The 21,960-nt window shown below is 38.2% G+C and overlaps 1 protein-coding gene across 1 annotated transcript in view; it reads left to right on the plus strand.

Moving 5' to 3' along the window:
• The window catches only part of CCDC141 (coiled-coil domain containing 141), a 212,240-nt gene that overhangs the window by 105,350 nt on the left and 84,930 nt on the right, over positions 1 to 21,960 (plus strand). Inside the window, exon 8 of the mRNA XM_027126979.1 lies at positions 21,329 to 21,501. Within this exon, the coding sequence (XP_026982780.1) occupies positions 21,329 to 21,501 (173 nt within the window). The remainder of the gene's footprint in view (positions 1 to 21,328; positions 21,502 to 21,960) is intronic.

Here is a 21,960-nt window from a genome sequence, read left to right on the forward strand (position 1 = left end):
CCCTGCATCGGCAGGCGGACTCTCAACCACTGCACCACCAGGGAAGCCCTGAATAAAAGATTTTTAAACTTAACATTACACTCTCATTCTACAAAATGAGTGGGTCATCCCAGTTAGTTAATGCTGTTTCTAAGGAAAACAGTTATAGAACATGTTGCTATGATAAAATGCTTCTAGCATAAGCCCTATACATTATAGTCCTGCAAAATGGAGAATTTTTCTCTCTCTGTCTCATTCTCACTCCCTCACTCTTGCTTTCTCTGTTGTCATTATCTGGTAACTTGCCAGGGAAATTTTTCTTTTTACATTATTCTTGGGCCTTGAAGGAGGAGGAATGATATCTCTTGCAAGAGTAATTTTTAAAAAATTGAAGAACGGAGTGGTTACTTTTTCAAGCTTATACGATAATTAAGGTCAAATCCTAACAAATCCTGTTTCTTAACCCCAAACACTTGACTTCTAGTTCCCGTTTCATCATTTGAATGCCCATGGCATTCAAATTATAATTAGTTCAGTTGGGACTTATCCATACTATAGAATTCTTTGTAACCAAGTAGTACTTAGAAAGGTTTAGAATTTATTTTCCCTTTTCAAAGCATCAGGGAAATAATTTCCAACTCCAAATCTAAGAATTCAGTTTGAAAGATGATATATACTTTTACCTCAGCAAAAATGGAAGCTGGAGTTTGGAACATAGATGTTTAAATCATGACTCTTGAAATGAGTTATTTACCATATTATTAAGAAGCAATAAATGATGAAATAATATAGTAAATAAATCCGTTTAAATTAAAGAAGGAAATTCTTCTCAAGGCTTGTAAATGGCATTTTTCTTTTTGATTTATATTGTAGAATCTCCAAATTTTATAAAATTACCATTTTACCCCATTCTGGGCATAACACTCATAAATAATCCTAGCTAAAATAAAGCACTGGATTTAAGGTATTAATATAAATTCAAAATCCCTTAAAATATTTTTTTCTAGTCTGAAAGTTTTGTTTTCACTAGTGAAGGAGTATTTTCAGTTTACATCTTCAATTTATCTCCAAAGCACTGAACTTTCCTTTTGAGAATTCACTTTATTGTGCCTTGAGGGCGCTGGGTTTTTCTGATTGTGATCGTCTACATCCTTGATGAAGCCGTGCTGCCAACAGTTGTGAGGTGTCTGAGACTTTTCACCCAACTTTCCAGCCAGCAAAAGAGGTAACCAGAGTGTCAAATGTCACATCAGTTCCCCAAGTCCCAGTTCCCCAGGCATTCTTGACACACCAGTAAGATGGGTAGGAGCAGTGGAGACTCGCCCCACACAATCAAATAAGGATGTTAGCACTGTGAAAAAAAAAGAGAGCGTCAGGGCTTTAAAAAAAGAAACGTACCTCAAAAACCAATTTCACTCTTGATAAATGGAATCATTTTTTAGCAAACAACGCCTTGTTCCAAATTTGTTAAAGCTAGGTCAATATTCTTCAATTTCTGTGTCAAATGCCAGTGTGAAAAAATGTTAGTGCCATGGGTAATATATGAATTAGTGAATGTAACAGCTTGAGTGTTTTTGCTTAGTAAAATGCAAAACATATGATTTTTTTTTTTTTTTTTCCTGCGGTACGTGGGCCTCTCACTGTTGTGGCCTCTCCCGTTGCGGAGCACAGGCTCCGGACGCGCAGGCTCAGCGGCCATGGCTCACGGGCCCAGCCGCTCCGCGGCATGTGGGATCTTCCCGGACCAGGGCACGAACCCGCGTCCCCTGCATCGGCAGGCGGACTCTCAACCACTGCGCCACCAGGGAAGCCCAAAACATATGATTTTTAAGATAACCTTTAACTTTTTAAAATTTGGTTAAAATAAAAAGAAATGAATGTCATAATCTCATCTGCAGAATGGACTACTGTTAGTATGTCTTCCGTATCATATTTATTTCTTTTTCATCCAGATTTTTATCATATGTTTCTGATATTTTCTGTTGCAATCATCTGGAAACCCTCCTCTTTTTCCCTTCTTTCCTTTTATTGTCACCTGTCCCTCTCTCTCTACCAATCCTATCAATATCTAGGGATATTGTTATTTTCTAGAAAAAAGTCACAAATAAGTTTTTAAATTGAAGTTGCTAAATAAGTAGTGTGGCAAATTTATGAGAATAATTACCCTTTTTCTTTACGGATTCATTTATTTAATAAATATTTATTGAGCAACTACTATGTGTCAGGGACTGTTCTAAATGCTGGGGATATAGCAGAGAATAAAACATAAAAAAAAATCGATAAGCCAATGTAATTCCAATATGTGAAATTCAATAAAATATAATTATCACCTAATTGTCCACATTGGCAAGAGTGCCCACTGCCTTTACTCTGTAGTTTCAGGAGTGAAATTGATTACGTTTTAATCCTGCTAGGGGTTAATGATTACCCAAAGCTCAAGAGTCTGTTTCTTACCTAGAGAATGTCTAGTCTTTGGCTTGAGGTGTGACCGTTTGTACCTGGAATGAGCAATAGGTGGCGATGTTAGCACATAGGACCTCAGGAGTAGTGTTGCTACTGATGCTTTTCTTTTTCTTTTTTTAAATTGAAGTATAGGTGATTTACAACATTATATTATTTTCAGGTGTACAACATAGTGATTCAGCGTTTTTGAAGACTATACTACATTTAAAGTTATTACAAAATAATGGCTATATTTGCCTGTGCTGTACAATATATCCTTGTTGCTTATCTGTTTTATACATAGTAGTTTGTATCTCTTAATTTCATATTCCTATCTTGCCGGTCCCCCTCCATCTCCCCAGTGGTAACCATTGGTTTTTTTCTCTGTATCTGTGAGTCTGCTTCTGTTTTGTTATATACATTCCTTTGCTTAATATTTTAGATTCCACATATAAGTGATAGCATAGAGTATTTGTCTTTCTATCTCTGACTTATTTCACTAAGTATAGTACTCTCTACATCCATCTACATTGATGTAAATGGCAGACTTTCATTCTTTTTATGGCTGAGTAGTATTCCATTATATATACATATCACATCTTCTTGATCCATTCATCTGTTGATGGACACTTAAGTTGCTTCCATATCTTGGATATTGTAAATAATGTTGCTATGAACATTAAGATGTGTGAATTTTTTCAAAACACTGTTTTATTTTCTTTGGATATATACCCAGGAGTGGGATAGCTGGATCATGCAGTAGTTCTATTTCTGGTTTTTTATTATTATTATTATTTTACGTCTTTATTGGAGTATAATTGCTTTAAAATGGTGTGTTAGTTTCTACTTTATAACAAAGTGAATCAGTTATACATATACATATGTTCCCATATCTCTTCCCTCTTGCATCTCCCTCCCTCCCACCCTCCCTATCCCAACCCTCTACGTGGTCACAAAGCACCGAGCTAATCTCCCTGTGCAATGTGGCTGCTTCCCACTAGCTAGCTATTTTACGTTTGATAGTGTATATATGTCCAAGCCACTCTCTCACTTTGTCAGAGCTTACCCTTCCCCTTCCCCATATCCTCAAGTCCATTCTCTAGTAGGTCTGTGTCTTTATTCCTGTCTAACCCCTAGGTTCTTCATGACATTTTTTTTTCTTCAATTCCATATATATGTGTTAGCATACGGTATTTGTCTTTCTCTTTCTAACTTACTTCACTCTGTATGACAGACTCTAGGTCTATCCACCTCATTACAAATAGCTCAATTTCATTACTTTTTATGGCTGAGTAATATTCCATTGTATATATGTGCCACATCTTCTTTATCCATTCATCCGATGATGGACACTTAGGTTGTTTCCATCTCCGAGCTATTGTAAATAGAACTGCAGTGAACATTTTGGTACATGACTCATTTTGAATTATGGTTTTCTCAGGGTATATGCCCAGGAATGGGATTGCTGGGTCATATGGTAGTTGTATTTGTAGTTTTTTAAGGAACCTCCATACTGTTCTCCATAGTGGCTGTACCAATTCACATTCCCACCAGCAGTGCAAGAGTGTTCCCTTTTCTCCACACTCTCTCCAGCATTTAATGTTTCTAGACTTCTTGATGATGGCCATTCTGACTGATGTGAGATGATACCTCATTGTAGTTCTGATTTGCATTTCTCTAATGATTAATGATGTTGAACATTCTTTCATGTGTTTGTTGGCAGTCTGTATATCTTCTTTGGAGAAATGTCTATTTAGGTCTTCTGCCCATTTTTGGATTGGGTTATTTGTTTTTTTGTTATTGAGCTGCATGAGCTGCTTGTAAATTTTGTAAATTAATCCTTTTTCAGTTGCTTCATTTGCAACTATTTTCTCCCATTCTGAGGGTTGTCTTTTGGTCATGTTTATGGTTTCCTTTGCTGTGCAAAAGCTTTGAAGTTTCATTAGGTCCCATTTGTTTATTTTTGTTTTTATTTCCATTTCTCTAGAAGGTGGGTCAAAAAGGATCTTGCTGTGATTTATGTCATAGAGTGTTCTGCCTATGTTTTCCTCTAAGAGTTTGATAGTTTCTGACCTTACATTTAGGTCTTTAATCCATTTTGAGCTTATTTTTGTGTATGGTATTAGGGAGTGATCTAATCTCATACTTTTACATGTACCTGTCCAATTTTCCCAGCACCACTTATTAAAGAGGCTGTACTTTCTCCACTGTACATTCCTGCCTCCTTTATCAAAGATGTTGACCATATGTGCGTGGGTTTATCTCTGGGCTTTCTATCCTGTTCCATTTATCTAGCTTTCTGTTTTTGTGCCAGTACCATACTGTCTTGATTACTGTAGCTTTGTAGTATAGTCTGAAGTCAGGGAGCCTGATTCCTCTAGCTCTGTTTTTCATTCTCAAGATTGCTTTGGCTATTCGGGGTCTTTTGTGTTTCCATACAAATTGCAAAATTTTTTGTTCTAGTTCTGTGAAAAATGCCAGTGGTAGTTTGATAGGGATTGCATTGAATCTGTAGATTGCTTTCGGTAGTAGATTCATTTTCACAATGTTGATTCTTCCAATCCAAGAACATGGTATATGTCTCCATCTATTTGTATCATCCTTAATTTTTTCCATCACTGTCTTATAATTTTCTGCATACAAGTCGTTTATCTCCTTAAGTAGGTTTATTCCTAGATATTTTATTCTTTTTGTTGCAATGGTAAATGGGAGTGTTTTCTTGATTTTACTTTCAGATTTTTCATTATTAGTGTATAGGAATGCCAGAGATTTCTGTGCATTAATTTTGTATCCTGCTGCTTTACCAAATTCATTGATTAGCTCTAGTAGTTTTCTGGTAGCATTTTTAGGATTCTCTATGTAGAGCATCATGTCATCTGCAAACAATGACAGCTTTACTTCTTCTTTTCCGATTTGGATTCCTTTTATTTCCATTTCCTCTCTGATTGCTGTGGCTAAAACTTCCAAAACTATGTTGAATAAGAGTGGTGAGAGTGGGCAACCTTGTCTTGTTCCTGATCTTAATGGAAATGGTTTCAGTTTTTCACCATTGAGGACGATGTAGGCTGTGGGTTTGTCATATATGGCCTTTATTATGTTCAGGTTAAGTTCCCTCTATGCCTACTTTTTGGAGGGTTTTTATCATAAATGGGTGTTGAATTTTGTCGAAAGCTTTTTCTGCATCTATTGAGATGACCATATGGTTTTTCTCCTTCAATTTGTTAATATGGTGTATCCCATTGATTGATTTGCGTATATTGAAGAATCCTTGCATTCCTGGAATAAACCCCACTTGATCATGGTGCATAATCCTTTTAATGTGCTGTTGGATTCTGTTTGCTAGTATTTTGTTGAGGATTATTGCATGTATGTTCATCAGTGACATTGGCCTTTCTTTGTGACATCCTTGTCTGGTTTTGGTATCAGGGTGATGGTGGCCTCATAGAATGAGTTTTGGAATGTTCCTCCCTCTGCTATATTTTGGAAGAGTTTTAGAAGGATAGGTGTTAGCTCTTCTCTATATGTTTGATAGAATTTGCCTGTAAAGCCATCTGGTCCTGGGCTTTTGTTTGTTGGAAGATTTTTAATCACAGTTTCAATTTCAGTGCTTGTGATTGGTCTGTTCATATTTTCTATTTCTTCCTGATTCAGTCTTGGCAAGTTGTGCATTTCTAAGAATTTGTCCATTTCTTCCAGGTTGTCCATTTTATTGGCATAGGGTTGCTTGTAGAAATCTCTCATGATCTTTTGTATTTCTGCAGTGTCACTTGTTACTTCTCCTTTTTCATTTCTAATTCTATTGATTTGAACCTCCTCCCTTTTTTTCTTGATGAGTCTGGCTAATGGTTTATTAATTTTGTTTATCTTCTCAAAGAACCAGCTTTTAGTTTTATTGATCTTTGCTATCATTTCCTTCATTTCTTTTTCATTTATTTCTAGTCTGATCTTTATGATTTCTTTCCTTCTGCTAACTTTGGGCTTTTTTTGTTCTTTCTCTAATTGCTTTAGGTGCAAGTTTAAGTTCTTTATCCAAGATGTTTCCTGTTTCTTAAGGTAGGATTGTATTGCTATAAACTTCCCTCTTAGAACTGCTTTTGCTGCATCCCATAGGTTTTGGGTCATCGTGTTTTCATTGTCATTTCTTTCTAGGTATTTTTTGATTTCCTCTTTGGTTTCTTCAGTGATCACTTCGTTATTAAGTAGTGTATTGTTTAGCCTCCATGTGTTGGTATTTTCTACAGATATTTTCCTGTAATTTATGTCTAGTCTCATAGCATAGTGGTTGGAAAAGATACTTGATACAACTTCAGTTTTCTTAAATTTACCGAGGCTTGATTTGTGACCCAAGATATGATCAATCCTGGAGAATGTTCCATGAGCACTTGAGAAAAATGTGTATTCTGTTGTTTTTGGATGGAATGTCCTATAAATATCAATTAAGTCCATCTTGTTTAATGTATCATTTAAAGCTTGTGTTTCCTTATTTATTTTCATTTTGGATGATCTGTCTATGGGTGAAAGTGGGGTGTTAAAGTCCCCTACTATGAATGTGTTACTGTCGATTTCCCCTTTTATGGCTGTTAGTATTTGCCTTATGTATTGAGGTGCTCCTATGTTAGGTGCATAAATATTTGCAATTGTTATGTCTTCTTCTTGGATCGATCCCTTGATCATTATGCAGTGTCCTTCTTTGTCTCTCCAATAGTCTTTATTTTAAAGTCTATTTTGTCTGATATGAGAATTGATACTCCAGCTTTCTTTTGGTTTCCATTTGCATGGAATATCTTTTTCCATCCCCTCACTTTCAGTCTGTATGTGTCTCTAGGTCTGAAGTGGGTCTCTTGTAGACAGCATATATATGGGTCTTGTTTTTGTATCCATTCAGCCAGTCTGTGTCTTTCGGTGGGAGCATTTAATCCATTTACTTTTAAGGTAATTATCGATATGTATGTTCCTATTCCCATTTTCTTGATTGTTTTGGGTTTGTTATTGTAGGTCTTTTCCTTCTCTTGTGTTTCTTGCCTAGAGAAGATCCTTTAGCTTTTGTTTTAAAGCTGGTTTGGTGGTGCTGAACTCTCTCAGCTTTTGCTTGTCTGTAAAGTTTTTAATTTCTCCATCAAATCTGAATGAGATCCTTGCTGGGTAGAGTAATCTTGGTTGCAGGTTTTTCTCCTTCAACACTTTCAATATGTCCTGCTACCCCCTTCTGGCTTGCAGAGTTTCTGCTGAAAGATCAGCTGTTAACCTTATGGGGATTCCCTTGTGTGTTATTTGTTGTTTTTCCCTTGCTGCTTTTAATATGTTTTCTTTGTATTTAATTTCTGACAGTTTGATTAATATGTGTCTTGGCGTGTTTCTCCTTGGATTTATCCTGTATGGGACTCTCTGTGCTTCCTGGACTTGATTAACTATTTCCTTTCCCATATTAGGGAAGTTTTCAACTATAATCTCTTCAAATATTTTCTCAATCCCTTTCTTTTTCTCTTCTTCTTCTGGAACCCCTATAATTCGAATGTTGGTGCGTTTAATGTTGTCCCAGAGGTCTGTGAGACTGTCCTCAGTTCTTTTCATTCTTTTTTCTTTATTCTGCTCTGCAGTAGCTATTTCCACTATTTTATCTTCCAGGTTACTTATCTGTTCTTTTGCCTCAGTTATTCTTGTATTGATCCCTTCTAGAGTATTTTTTATTTCATTTATTGTGTTGTTCATCATTCCTTGTTTCATCTTTAGTTCTTCTAGGTCCTTGTTAAATGTTTCTTGCATTTTCTCTATTCTATTTCCAAGATTTTGGATCAACTTTACTATCATTATTCTGAATTCATTTCCAGGTAGACTGCCTATTTCCTGTTCATTTGTTAGGTCTGGTGGGTTTTTATCTTGCTCCTTCATCTGCTGTGTGTTTTTCTGTCTTCTCATTTTGCTTATCTTACTGTGTTTGGGGTCTCCTTTTTGCAGGCTGCAGGTTCGTAGTTCCTCTTGTTTTTGGTGTGTGTTCCCAGTGTCTAAAGTTGGTTCAGTGGGTTGTGTAGGCTTCTTGGTGGAGGGGACTAGTGCCTGTGTTCTGGTGGATGAGGCTGGATCTTGTCTTTCTGGTGGGCAGGTCCACGTCTGGTGGTGTGTTTTGGGGTGTCTGTAGACTTATTATGGTTTTAGGCAGCCTCTCTGCTAATGGGTGGGGTTGTGTTCCTGTCTTGCTATTTGTTTGGCATAGGGTGTCTAGCACTGTAGCTTGCTGGTCGTTGAGTGAAGCTGGGTGTTGGTGTTGAGATGGAGATCTCTGGGAGATTTTTGCCGTTTGATATTATGTGGAGCTGGGAGGTCTCTTGTGGACCAGTGTCCTGAAGTTGGCTCTCCCTCCTCAGAGGCACAGCACTGACTCCTGGCTGCAGCACCAAGAGCCTTTCATCCACACGGCTCAGAATAAGAGGGAGAAAAAGTAAAAAGAGGATGAAATAAAATAAAGAGACAATAAAGTTATTAAAATAAAATAATTATTAAGAAAAAAAAATTTTTTAAGTAAACAAACAAACAAACAAAAAACGGTTGGATAGACCCCTAAGACAAATGGTGAAAGCAAAGCTATACAGACAAAATCTCACACAGAAGCATACACATACACACTCACAAAAAGAGGAAAAGGGGAAGAAATCATAAATCTTGCTCTCAAAGTCCACCTCCTCAATTTGGGATGATTCCTTGTCTATTCATGTATTCCACAGATGCAGGGTATATCAAATTGATGGTGGAGATTTAATCCTCTGCTCCTGAGGCTGCTGGGAGAGATTTCCCTTTCTCTTCTTTGTTTGCACAGCTCCCGGGGTTCAGCTTTGGATTTTGCCCCACCTCTGCAAGTAGGTCGCCGGAGGGCGTCTGTTCTTCGCTCAGACAGGACGGGGTTAAAGGAGCCGCTGATTTGGGGGCTCTGGCTCACTCAGGCAGGGGGGGAGGGAGGGGCATGGAGTGCGGGGTGGGCCTGCGGCGACAGAAGCCGGTTATGACGTTGTACCAGCCTGAGGCGCGCCGTGCGTTCTCCCGGGGAAGTTGTCCCTGGTTCCCGGGACCCTGGCAGTGGCTGGCTGCACAGGCTCCCTGGAAGGGGCGTGTGGATAGTGACCTGTGCTCGCACACAGGCTTCTTGGTGGTGGCAGCAGCAACCTTAGCGTCTCATGCCCGTCTCTGGGGTCCGCGCTGTTAGCCGCGGCTCTCGCATCCGGCTCTGGAGCTCCTTTAAGCAGCGCTCTTAATCCCCTCTCCTCGCGCACCAGGAAACAAGGAGGGAAGAAAAAGTCTCTTGCCTCTTCGGCAGGTCCAGACTTTTCCCCGGACTCCCTCCCGGCTAGCCGTGGTGCACTAATCCCCTGCAGGCTGTGTTCACGCCACCAACCCCAGTCCTCTCTCTGCACTCAGACCAAAGCCCGAGCCTCAGCTCCCAGCCCCGCCCGCCCCGGTGGGGGAGCAGACAAGCCTCTCGGGCTGGTGAGTGCCGGTCGGCCCTGATCCTCTGTGTGGGAGTCTCTCTGCTTTGCCGTCCGCACCCCTGTTGCTGTGCTCTCCTCCGCGGCTCCGAAGCTTTCCCCCTACGCCACCCGCAGTCTCCGCCCGCGAAGGGGCTTCCTAGTGTGTGTAAACCTTTCCTCCTTCGCAGCGCCCTCCCACTGGTGCAGGTCCCATCCCTATTCTTTTGTCTCTGTTTATTCTTTTTTCTTTTGCCCTACCCAGGTACCCAGGTACGTGGGGGAGTTTCTTGCCTTCTGGGAGGTCTGAGGTCTTCTGCCAGCGTTCAGTAGGTGTTCTGTAGGAGCTGTTCCACGTATAGATGTATTTCTGATGTATCTGTGGGGAGGCAGGTGATCTCCGCGTCTTACTCTTCCGCCATCTTCTATTTTTAGTTTTTTGAGGACCCTCCATACCGTTTTCCATAGTGGCTGCACCAGTTTACATTCCCACCAACAGTGCACAGGAGTTCCCTTTTCTCCACATCCTCACCAACTTTTGTTATTTGTGGCCTTTTTGATGATGGCCATTTGAACAGGTATGAGGTGATATCTCATTGTAGTTTTGATTTGCATTTCTCTGATGATTAGTGGTGTTGAGCATCTTTTCATGTGCCTGTTGGCCATCTGTATGTCTTCTTTGGAAAAATGTATATTCAGGTCTTCTGCCCATTTATTATCAGATTATTTTGGTATTGAATTATATCAGCTGTTTATATATTTTGGATATTAACCTCATATCGATCATATCGTTTCCAAATATTTTCTCTCATTCAGTAAGTTGCCTTTTTCTTTGTTGATGGTTTCCTTTTCTGTGTAAAAGTTTTTAAGTTTAATTAGGTCCCAATTTGTTTTTGTTTTTTTTTTTTGCTTTTGTTTCCTTTTCCTTTAGAGACAGATCCAAAACAATATTGCTATAATTTATGTCAAAGAGTGTTCTGCCTATGTTCTCTTCCAGGAGTTTTATGACTTCAGGTCATACATTTAGATCTTTAATCCATTTTGATTTTATTTTTGTATATGGTGTGAGGAAATGTTCTAATCTCATTCTTTTGCATGCAGCTGTTTAGTTTTCCCAGCACCACTTATTAAAGAGACTGTCTTTTATCCACTGTATATTCTTGTCTCCATTGTTGTAGATTAATTGACCATCGGTGTGTGGGTTTATTTCTGGGCTCTCTATTCTGTTCCATTGATCTATGTATCTGTTTTTGTGCTAGTATCATGCTGTTTTGATTACGCAGCTTTGTAACATGTAGTCTGAATCAGGGAGCATGATATTTCCAGCTTTGTTCTTTTTTCTCAAGATTTCTTTGGCAATTCAGGGTCTTTTGTGGTTTCATATAAATTTTAGGATTATTTGTTCTAGTTCTGTGAAGAATGTTGTATTGATTACATTAAATCTGTAGATTGCTTTGGGTAATATAGACATTTTAATAATATTAATTCCTCCAATCCAAGAAAATGGAATGTCTTTCCATTTCTTTGTAACATCTTCAATTTCCTTTATCAGTGTTTCGTAGTTTTCAGAGTATAGGTCTTTCACCTCCTTGGTTAAGTTTATTCCTAGGTATTTTATTCTTTTTGATGTGATTTTAAATGAGATTGTTTTCTTGCTTTCTCTTTCTGATAGTTCATTATTAGTGTATAGAAAAGCAACAGATTTATCTGTATTAATTTTGTATCCTGAAACTTTACTGAATGCTGCTGATGCTTTTCATAAACCAGATTCAAGTGGAGATTGAGCCATGTAACTCAAAGAACCCGATATATTCCCTTTTCATTTTAGAGTTATCTGCTGCATTCCATGAACCTATTTGCTAAATCACTTAGCCACAAATACAAGTATGGGTTGATTGTCAACACTGGATGATAGCTGATTGGAGAAGAGTTTCTCTGGTTACCAGATGTTGCTAAGAGTTATGAGGACATGCATGAAATGTGAACATAGCACCTGTTATCGTAACTCATTTTGATCCCCTCAAATTTTCATCTTTCATGATTATAGATGATCTCATTTATTATATTTCTAGCATGTTCACAAAAATGAAGCTGTGGTTAATATGTATTGATCACCCCAAATCTATTTATCATTGTTTAGAGAATGTGGTTTGAATCAGAGATAAATATATATATATATTTCAAGAGAAGAACAGTATGAGCCTGTATTTATATGACAACGATGATTGAACCTTAAGCTGTAAAACATGACTGATGGGTCACAAAGTTTCATTCCCATGCTTTCCATTCCCAGCCATATGATTCCATTGGGGAAAGCAAGCAGGGGAGACCGAGGTCAAAACTACATGGTCTGGTTCTTGGGTGATCAGCCTTAAAGCACAGGTGAAGCAAAAGTTGGGTCAGCCAGAGGAACATAACAGAAGCACTTTGAAATATAATAATTGTTATGGCTTCTACTGCTTCTGCCATCACTGCTGAAAAGTTGATGTCTTTTAAAAAGATGATGTTGCTTTTTTAAGATATTTACAGTGATACAAAACAGTAATGCCTACAGCAACATTATTGTTTCAGACAAAAACAAAATAATTAAGCACTGAGTTTGATACATTTTTAAAAATTTATATACACACTATTCTACCTTTTTCAAAATAGATACATTTTAGCCAAGATGTGAGAAACAATTAACTAAAATGGACCAGTTGTACTACAGATTGAAAGAAGAAACCTGTCCAAGTAGAAGATCCAAAAAATATTATCCAGAAGGAATTTGTTGAAGTGACAGAAATGAATTCAAGAAATTAAGCTAATTGTCACTAGACATCAAGGAAAGTATAATTACTTTCAGTTTCATAACTCTTAAGCAGCCTGTCTCCAATTTCTCACTTTCAGAACAACTTCCGTTTCTCTTAGAAAAGCAACTTGCTTTTATTCCCTCCCTTCTTCCACCTTTGCCTTCAGCTAGTATGTTGTCATGCGTCATATGGGTACTTGAGCTAAAGCAGTGAAAGATACAATCCTTGCCTTTAAGACCCCATCAACCTTGTTTAGAGGAGAGACAAGGAAACAGAAGTGTTGTGTGCTGTGGGAAAAGCCATGATGGAGTAAGCCTAGAGCATTAGGGAACACAGAAGAGATCCTTAACCTGACCCAGGGAAAGTGTCAAGCAAGGCTTCTCTTAGAGGAGGGACCAGTGAGCTAAATTTGGAAGGCTGGGCAAGAGGGAATTAGGGGAAGGCTACATGGTACAATGTTGTTTGGGGAACCTCAGATAATTTATTTTGCCAGGAGTGTAGGGTATAAGCTGGGAGTGATGAGAGGCAAAAAGTGGTAGAAGAGGCAAGGGGTCAGGAACGGTCTTGAATAGCATGCTAGGAAGTTTCTATCTTATGCTAAACCTATCCTTAAATATGCAGAGATATTAAGGTCTTGCAAAAATCATCAAGAGGCAAACCTCCTCCTGTAGACGCAGATGATATCTTAATTTAATCTGCTCCTGTGATCCCTCTGAGTATGGTTTCAAAACTCATGGTTTTTGAGCTCAAGGACAGGCTATTTATTTATTTATTTATTTAACATCTTTTTTGGAGTATAATTGCTTACAATGTTGTGTTAGTTTCTGCTGTATAACAAAGTGAATCAGCTATATGTGTACATATATCCCCATATCTCCTCCCTCTTGCATCTCCCTCCCACCCTCCCTATCCTGCCCCTCTAGGTGATCACAAAGCACCGAGCTGATCTCCCTGTGCTATGCAGCTGCTTCCCACTAGCTATCTGTTTTACATTTGGTAATGTATATATGTCGATGCCACACTCTCACTTCGAGGGACAGGCTATTTAAACCACAGTAAACATTTGATAAAGATGGCTAAACTGTTAACATACAATTATTAAATATCTATCTAAAATAGAAAAAATATCAAAATCAAGGAATACCTTTAACATCTTACATTTCTCATGAAAGCCCACAACTCAGTCTACATTTAATAGTCTTATCATCAAGACAGTCAGTTTTGTTGTCACTCACTCATGAATATCTTTCACAATAAAGCTATCAACTGAATTCTAAGATATGAATGTATTAATTTGTTTCCCTTCTATGCATAATTTCAGTCTGTTGCTCCCTCCATTGGCAGTAAGTATATTCTTCCTTGTATTACAGATATTTCTGGGTAGATTTACTTCCCTTTGCTAAATTAAAATTCCTTCAGGGTAAGTAACATGTCAATTTTACTTTGTGTTCCCCAGAACACCTAGAACAGTGTCTTCCAGGTAGCAGATGCTCAATAATTATTTGAATGAGTTAAAGCAATGGAATATTAGAAACTGTGGAGGTTCAAGGCCAACTAACTACATTATATTGTTCATAAGAGATTATATTGATCCAAGGTAGTTGGGATTAGATCATTTTGAAAGAGAAGAGATTAATTACTTTAATACACAGGAAGACAAATTTCAAGTTCATTCTCCGTGTCATAGCTGAGAAGGAGGGTAGTGATGTAGAAAGAGACTTGTCATCACCCATATCACCACCTCTGAGAGGTCTTCAGGCAGCATTCATTGCTTATTTCTTATTATTCCCATAGTATTTCTCTGTGGTCCTTAGAGAGAGATTGTCTTAATCATCTTTATGACACCGAGTGTTCAAAACATTTTGTTGAATGAATGAATAAATGATTGGCCATGTGACGAATCAATTTACATTTTGAGCTTGAGTTTACTCTTTTCTAAAATGGTCTAACACCTTGACGGGGTGACCTTGAGAGTCCTGCGCTCCGAGTGGCAGGTGACGTTGATGAGGACGTCATCTGCCACTGGCCTTGAGCTGGCTCAAGGTCCTCGCCAGCTCTGACGTGCTGTCCTTCTTTGATTTTACTATATACACATACATATTTTTTTCTGTTTGTTGCTTTAAGAACTAACCCTGCTCGAGAGTATTTTCTTTAGCTAGTTTAAAAAGAAAAAAAATATTTAATAAACAAGTATGTGGCCAAATGCAGTGCTGAAGAGACAGTCATCATATAGCTTTATAATTTTTTTTCCTGCTTCTGAGTGTCATCTGACAAGGCCGATAGCCTTATTCTGTTGGGTTTCTGCTTTGGGGTATGGTTTGATTGCCTTGGTTTGTCATGGGGAAGAGATATTCTTAAGGAGCTACCTCCGTGTAAGTGAACTCCTGGAGAAAGTGAGTTTGCCTTTCAATCAACTGTATCACCCAACAGGAAAAAAAATAAAAATAAATAAAATGGTCTAACAATTCTACTTCAGGGAACATTCAGTAATGAAAGTAATGAAAGTTCTTAAAATCGGTGATAAATGTACACAATCTTTGCAGGGGAGAATTGGAGTGTAAATAAATAAATGGAATTGTGGAGTATTAAGTGAATATATAGAAACATTTGCTAGGATGACACTTTTGTAACATAATATAATGGATTTTGGAGCCAGGCTGCCTAGGTATTAATCTGGTCTCAGACATTTATTAGCTCTGTGACCTTGGGCAGTTACTTAACTTTCCTGTGCATCTGGCTTTCTAATCTGTAAGATAGAAATAACAATTATATGTACCTCACAGAGTCCTTGCTTTATCTAAATGAGTTAATACATGACTAGTGCATAGAACAGCCAAGCACTCCTACGTGCTAGCCATCATTTGTCATTATATATGCATTTAATACTGCACTCGCCACTCTAACATGAACTCAGTGCTTTTGTTCATTTTCATACCTGCTCCATAGATTTCAATAAACGTTTGTTGAATAAATGAAAAAAAGTGCTTTGCACATTGCAAATGGACATATTCCATGTTAATATTCCCAAGATCATCCTAAAACCATTTGGGTCAATTTATGTAAAAGAAAACCAGAAATTATAAAGTGACTAGCTGGCTAAAGTTCTACTTATGGGTCTAGTTTATATATCTCTAAGATGGACTCATCTCAGAAAAAGTAAGAAATGGTCAATATATAAAGTTCCTCCAATTCCTTGTTAATCAAAGGCTTCAGATACATTCCACTTTCAATCCCAAACGCCTTCTTGTCCAGTGTTTTTTTTAGCTTTTCAAATTGTGAGGTAAAACCCTGCTTTAGGAACTTGTGATTTTAAACACCTCTCAGTAACATCACTGATCGACCTTGTAACACTTGTAACACGGAGGGAGTTCTGGGGACCAGATGCAACAACTTTGAAGAGGCAAGGAATAAACCAGAGCAGTAGGAGGAGGCAGCAAGTATGAGCAGCTGAAAATTACATCACCCTATTGCCCCCGTCTTCATGGCATTTGAAATCTTGGACAGGACCTGAATTAGGAATCAGCTTGCCAAACTGGGAGCCACCAGAAGTTATCTCAGGTAATGTTTAGGAAAAGACACTGAAGCTTTGGGTCTTTTAAAAAACTAAACCCAGAGGAAAATTGAATCTCTGCAGATAGTGGAGTTCAGTGCTCTAATTAGAAGCTGAGTTAAGTTTTGCATCCTTGGTAATTATAAAGGTTCTGACCAAACTCATTCTCCAGCCTTGGGATTCGTGAAAGGAAATGTTCAGGGTTCTACAGTGGTTTTTGTTTTCTTTCTTTTAATGTTGATTCTCTTCAAATTAGTCAGGAAGTAAACAATATTACTTATTAAACATCTTTGTGAAACAGCACGATATAAGAATTATGCTGCATGATTCATGGTTCCTGCTAAACATATTAATCTCGTAGATGTTTTTAAAGGAATCAAATGTGCCAAGTCTTGGTATCGTCTCTGTGTGATTTGCTGCAACCTGCTTGGGCTCCTGTGCTTCACAAGGGAAAAAGGAAAGATATTTATTAGCATCTTAGAACACAAAACCTAAGCAACTCCTTACTCTTTCCCAAGCCAGGGCCAAAAGAGCTGATTCATCTCCTCCTTGTCTGCTTGAGAACTGAGTGGTGCCATGTAAAATGGTCAAGAAGAGCTAGAACCCAAGGGAGAGACTGTTATCCTTGTGCCTGTATCCTTGTTTATTCCAGTCCACTCATAAAACCTCTATTTGACCTTCACACAAGGTTTGAAGAAACAGGGGGATGTGAAGGACAAAAACCTAAACGTAAACTATGAATTCCAAAGGCGTTGATGTGGAGGCCACAGCATTCTTGCTGGAAATAACCTGTTCTGTACCATGTGTGCAACAAAGAGACTCTTTCCAGACTGGATCCAGTATATCAGGTTCCTTACGGATCTGGTAAATACACAAGCAGTCAGTTCTATTCTGGGGGTAGATTAAGTGAGAACAATGATACTTAGATCATTTTCTATGTGGGAATAAGAGAAACAAGCTTTGCATATGATTCAGACAATCACAGACAGTAGAATCTTGAAAGAGGTCTCCTCTTAAAATTAAGAAATTTAACTATATCTGTAGATTATTCCCATTAGGGTTAAGTTAGGATTAAGGGTAAGGAATCAGCTCTCTTACAGCATCCAGCCCATCTTACCTATAGTAGATCTTTGTAAATATATTCGTTGAGCTAATGAAGGAAAGAAATCACTCACCTCCTTTCTACTGCTATAGTTCTCTTAAGTGTGACACATAGAGAAATTCATAAATACTTTCCTGACACTTTGATATTTCTGAGAAAAAGCTCTGGAAGAAAATCTGGCTATTTTAATTCTAAGTTATGGGTTATACTGGTCCTTGATCTACCACCTCCTCCTTCTAGTGAATGTTTAGCTCTTCAATTTATTTCCGTGCCATTAGGAAATGACACTTTTATGATAACCTTCAGGAATAGGGTGGAGTCACATCACACATGCGTTTAATGTACAAGTGGCTTTAGAATCTAACTCCTATGAAGATGAGACGAGTGACCAAGGATCTGAGAGTAGCAGCTGTTCAGTGGGGACGCAAGGAGAAAAAGCCACGTAGGATGAGTGACAGGCAGCAGGTGGCCATGCTCTTCTCAGTGATTTTTCAAAGATGTGTCTGATCAATCAAGATTTAGAGTAAGAACCAGCAAATATTTTCTGAGTACTTACTACATTTCCACCATCGTGCCCTTGTTACTTTCATATGTTTTCCTTCTTCAATTCTCAACAATAAATATGATATTTACTAAGGTTATAATGGCTTAATATTAAGATAGAATGGACTTAAACTTACAGGCAAGACAAAGCACTTTTGAAGTCTGTATCCCTTCCGCATTCACAGTAAGAACTTGAGAATTATCTTAAAGGAAGAATGAAGTGAATGTCCTGACATCTAAGTATAGATTTATCCTTATTTCTTCCTTTATCCTAGCTTGGTGGCTCTCAGTCCTAGGTGTGGGTATGTATTACTATAAGCATATATTAAACTTTAAGCATGACGTAAGGGAGTTCATGATTATTTTGACTACACCAGATTTCTGCTTTAGGCACTGGCTTTAAAACTAACCCTTGATTAACAAGGACTCCAATTTATTCAAAATAAGCAATAAAATTAAAAATATAAAACAAAATTCCAGAAACAGTGGTTATTGCCTCGTGGTGTTTCAGTGTGTTATGGAAAGATCCAGGAAGCAATTCAAATCATCTTTTCTAACATCAGCATCTTGAGACATTTGCCTCTGTTGCCAACTGCAGGAAAGAAAAAGGATCAGATAAGGAAGAGTTCTTCAGGTTCGAAGTTTCTTTAATAAAGCTATCTTTCTTTTACAGTCCTACAAACATAAGAGAAATAGCTCAATCTTTCTCTGTATCCTTTCTCACCTGTAAGAAGGAAAAGTAGACACTGTTTACAAAAAGTAAGTTTTTAAATCCTACCCTTTCCACCTAAGATTAACGGTCTTCTTGGAAATGCCCCTCTCTCATAAGCCTGCCACAGAAATCCTTTGCTACATAGCACTATAGCCCAGGATTTAAGAGCAGAGCCCTCGGGGCCAGACAGATTGAGTACAAATACCACATCTGTCCCTCAGCACAGGTATGACTTGGTGAAATTTATTTAACTTCTCTGAGACACAGTTTCCTCAGTCATATAAGGGGATAATTTCTTGCTGCCTCCCATGGCTCTTAAGAACAATATGCCTGGAACTCAGCAGACGATCAGGAATATTTGTTGACAAAATGAAAAGTAATTGTGAAACACGAAGTAGAGAAGAAGCACCTAGTTCTCATTAAACTGTAGTGATTATTTGTATTATTTCCTATCATCTACTAAATAAATGGGAATGAATTTGCTTTATACACTCTCAGTAAATGCAGATTCAGAAGACATGAGGACATGGGTGGGAAAACAGAACCTCAACATATAAGTCACATGACAGTATCTGGAAGATTTCATTTGTAAATTCAAATCTTGTCCAGTTCCAATTCTGCCATTGAAACTCACTCCCTTTGGTGTGGAGAAAAGGGAACCTTCCTAATGTTGGTGGGAATGTAAATTGGTACAGCCACTATGGAGAACAGTATGGTGGTTCCTTAAAAAACTAAAAATAGAGTTGCCATCTGATGCAGCAATCTCACTCCTGGGCATATATCCAGACAAAACTATAATTTGAAAAGATACATACACCCCAATGTTAATAGCAGCACTATTTACAATAGCCAGGTCATGGAAACAACCTAAATATCCATTGACAGATGAATGGATAAAGAAGATGTGGCACAGATACACAATGGAATATTACTCAGCCATAAAAAAGAATGAAATAATGCCATTTACAACAATGTGGATAGACCTAGAGATTATCATACTAAGTGAAGTAAGTAAGAAAAAGACAAATATCATATGATATCACTGATATGTGGAATGTAAAATATGACACAAACAAACTTATCTATGAGACAGAAACAGACTCAAAGACATAGAGAATAGACTTGTGGTTACCAAGGGGCAAGGGCGGTGGAGGAGGGAAGGATTGGCAGTTTGGGATTAGCAGATGCAAACTATTGTATATAGCATGGATAAACAAGTTCTTACTATATACACAGGGAACTATATTCAATATCCTGTGATAAACCGTATATATATATATATATATATATATATATATATATATATATATATATATATAATTGAATCACTTTGCTGAACAGCAGAAATTGACACAACATTGTAAATCAACTATACTTCAATAAAGTTAAAAAAAAAAAAAAAAACAACTCACTCCCTTCAAAGGTGGCCAGGTGCAGAGGTATGGGTGCTGTTACACAGGTCCATGGCTGTAACCTCTACATTTGGCTTAAACTGTGTTCCCTCAGCATCAACCCAGCCTTGCTCCCCTCTCTGGTCTCTCTCAGTTCTCAGTGGTAGTCGACTCACAAGACCATTGCTCTCATTGTGGGGTCTTCCTAGTTCACCTGGTGGCCCCCTGATGAGCTCACTGGCTTCCACTGTAACAACCCAGGAAGGCTAGGCTTCACGCCCCCGCTGACGGTGGCCCAGTCAAGCTTCCTGGGATAGGACTGTTCTTCAGAGTGGTGTGGAACATCCTGTAAGGTGGCTTCTTCCAGTACAGCCAGAGGGCAACGTGGCAAGAGCTCCCTTGCTGTTCATCTTCTCTTCAACTTACCTAACTCATCTCCTGCTCTCCAGGCCGAAGTTCACAGATGGGCTATCAGGGACCTATGAAGACCATGGCACTCTGATCTCTCTTTTCCTCATATTGCCACAGTCTTCTTTTACTGCTTTTATATCATATATTCCCCCTTCTTAATGCCAACTAGGCCTTAATGGCCAAAAGGATAGCTCCTCTCTACTGTGTTCATTCTATAAGCTTAATCCCCCATACCTGGTTGTTGATCTGCTAATAAAGGAAGAAAATAAAGAAATTCAAAAATCTTCTCTCAAGACAGTATCTTGGTTTGCAAGGTGATGTTTCTTCCTGCATAATCCTGTTTTACATGTCAGAAGCTAAATATTACCTTGGTCTTAGTCTCTGCACTGTTTCAGAACCAAATTCCAATCTTCTCTATAGACAGACGGATGCCTTGGATGGAGCAGGCAGAAGATCTTTTACTCAGAAAGGCAAGGGACAAAAGTCCCAAAATTTTTTGAATACTTCCCCATGGTGTTTCAGGTTCAAAGTGCAATTTATTGGGAATTTTTTTAAAAGAAGATTACAGAGATGTTCAGGTTATGAAAGTCTGCATAATATTTTTAAAACATCTCATCCGTTAGTTGTATCCAGGACAGAATGTGCAAACAATAAACCTGGCTCTCCAAATTTTATATAGTTATAACTGTGTTGTATAGGTACATCCTCAATGTAAACCATTTTGGTCATTTTATGGGGTTGACATTTATCTGTGCTGAACTAAACTACGATCAGTTTCCCTAAACGGAGCCTTAAAGCTACACAGCTATTTTCTAAGACTCAGATTGTTGTTTTTGGTTATGAGCAAACCAATAAATTGAACAGGCTGGTTTAATCTCTAGTATTTTGTGTGCACATTGATGTAGACTTTAAACTAGATGAGCAGAAAATGAAAGTATGTTTTCTTTGGCAGGCATTTGATGTACTTGGAAGAGTTGAAGCTTACCTTAAGCTCCTTAAATCAGAGGGTTTAAGTCTGCCTGTCTTGGCAGCGAGGCATGAGGAATTACACAGAGAAATTAAAGACTGCACAGCTGATGCTTTGCAGGAGGGACAAGCCTTAATCAACCAACTAGCCTCCTGCAGGTAAGTGAAGTCTATTTCTTCCTCAGTGTGACAAGCTTTTTCACAGTTTCCACAGTCTGTTAAAAAATAAGTTGCATGATTTTTTGTCCCTACTTCTGATGTTTTACTGCATTATGACATGGCTTAAAAGTATCTATTGAATTTTGGTCAACAGTAGTTCAGAACACAGCATTGCTCATCCAGAAGTGAGGCTATATTCTGACCTGAGGACCTGAAGATGCTAAAGCTTTCTTTCTATGAGTTTCTGAGGAGGGAGGAGGGAAAGAACAAAAGAAGAGACAGAACTTTCCTTCTGTATACTTTTTATATCCTAGCATCTCCGTGGGATTTCTTCCTCCCTTTTAATTCGTAAGCCTTGAGTCTACTCTGTCCCTTTGTTGCTTTCTGGAGAAAATAAAGTTCTAGAATTCCCTTTCATTTATGAGCTTGATGGCTCACCAAGCAAAACCCTAAGTAAAA

This window comes from Aethalodelphis obliquidens, unplaced genomic scaffold (genome assembly GCF_003676395.1).
Source record: "Aethalodelphis obliquidens isolate GAN/ISIS:26980383/991018 unplaced genomic scaffold, ASM367639v1 scaffold2, whole genome shotgun sequence".
Lineage (NCBI taxonomy): Eukaryota > Metazoa > Chordata > Mammalia > Artiodactyla > Delphinidae > Aethalodelphis > Aethalodelphis obliquidens.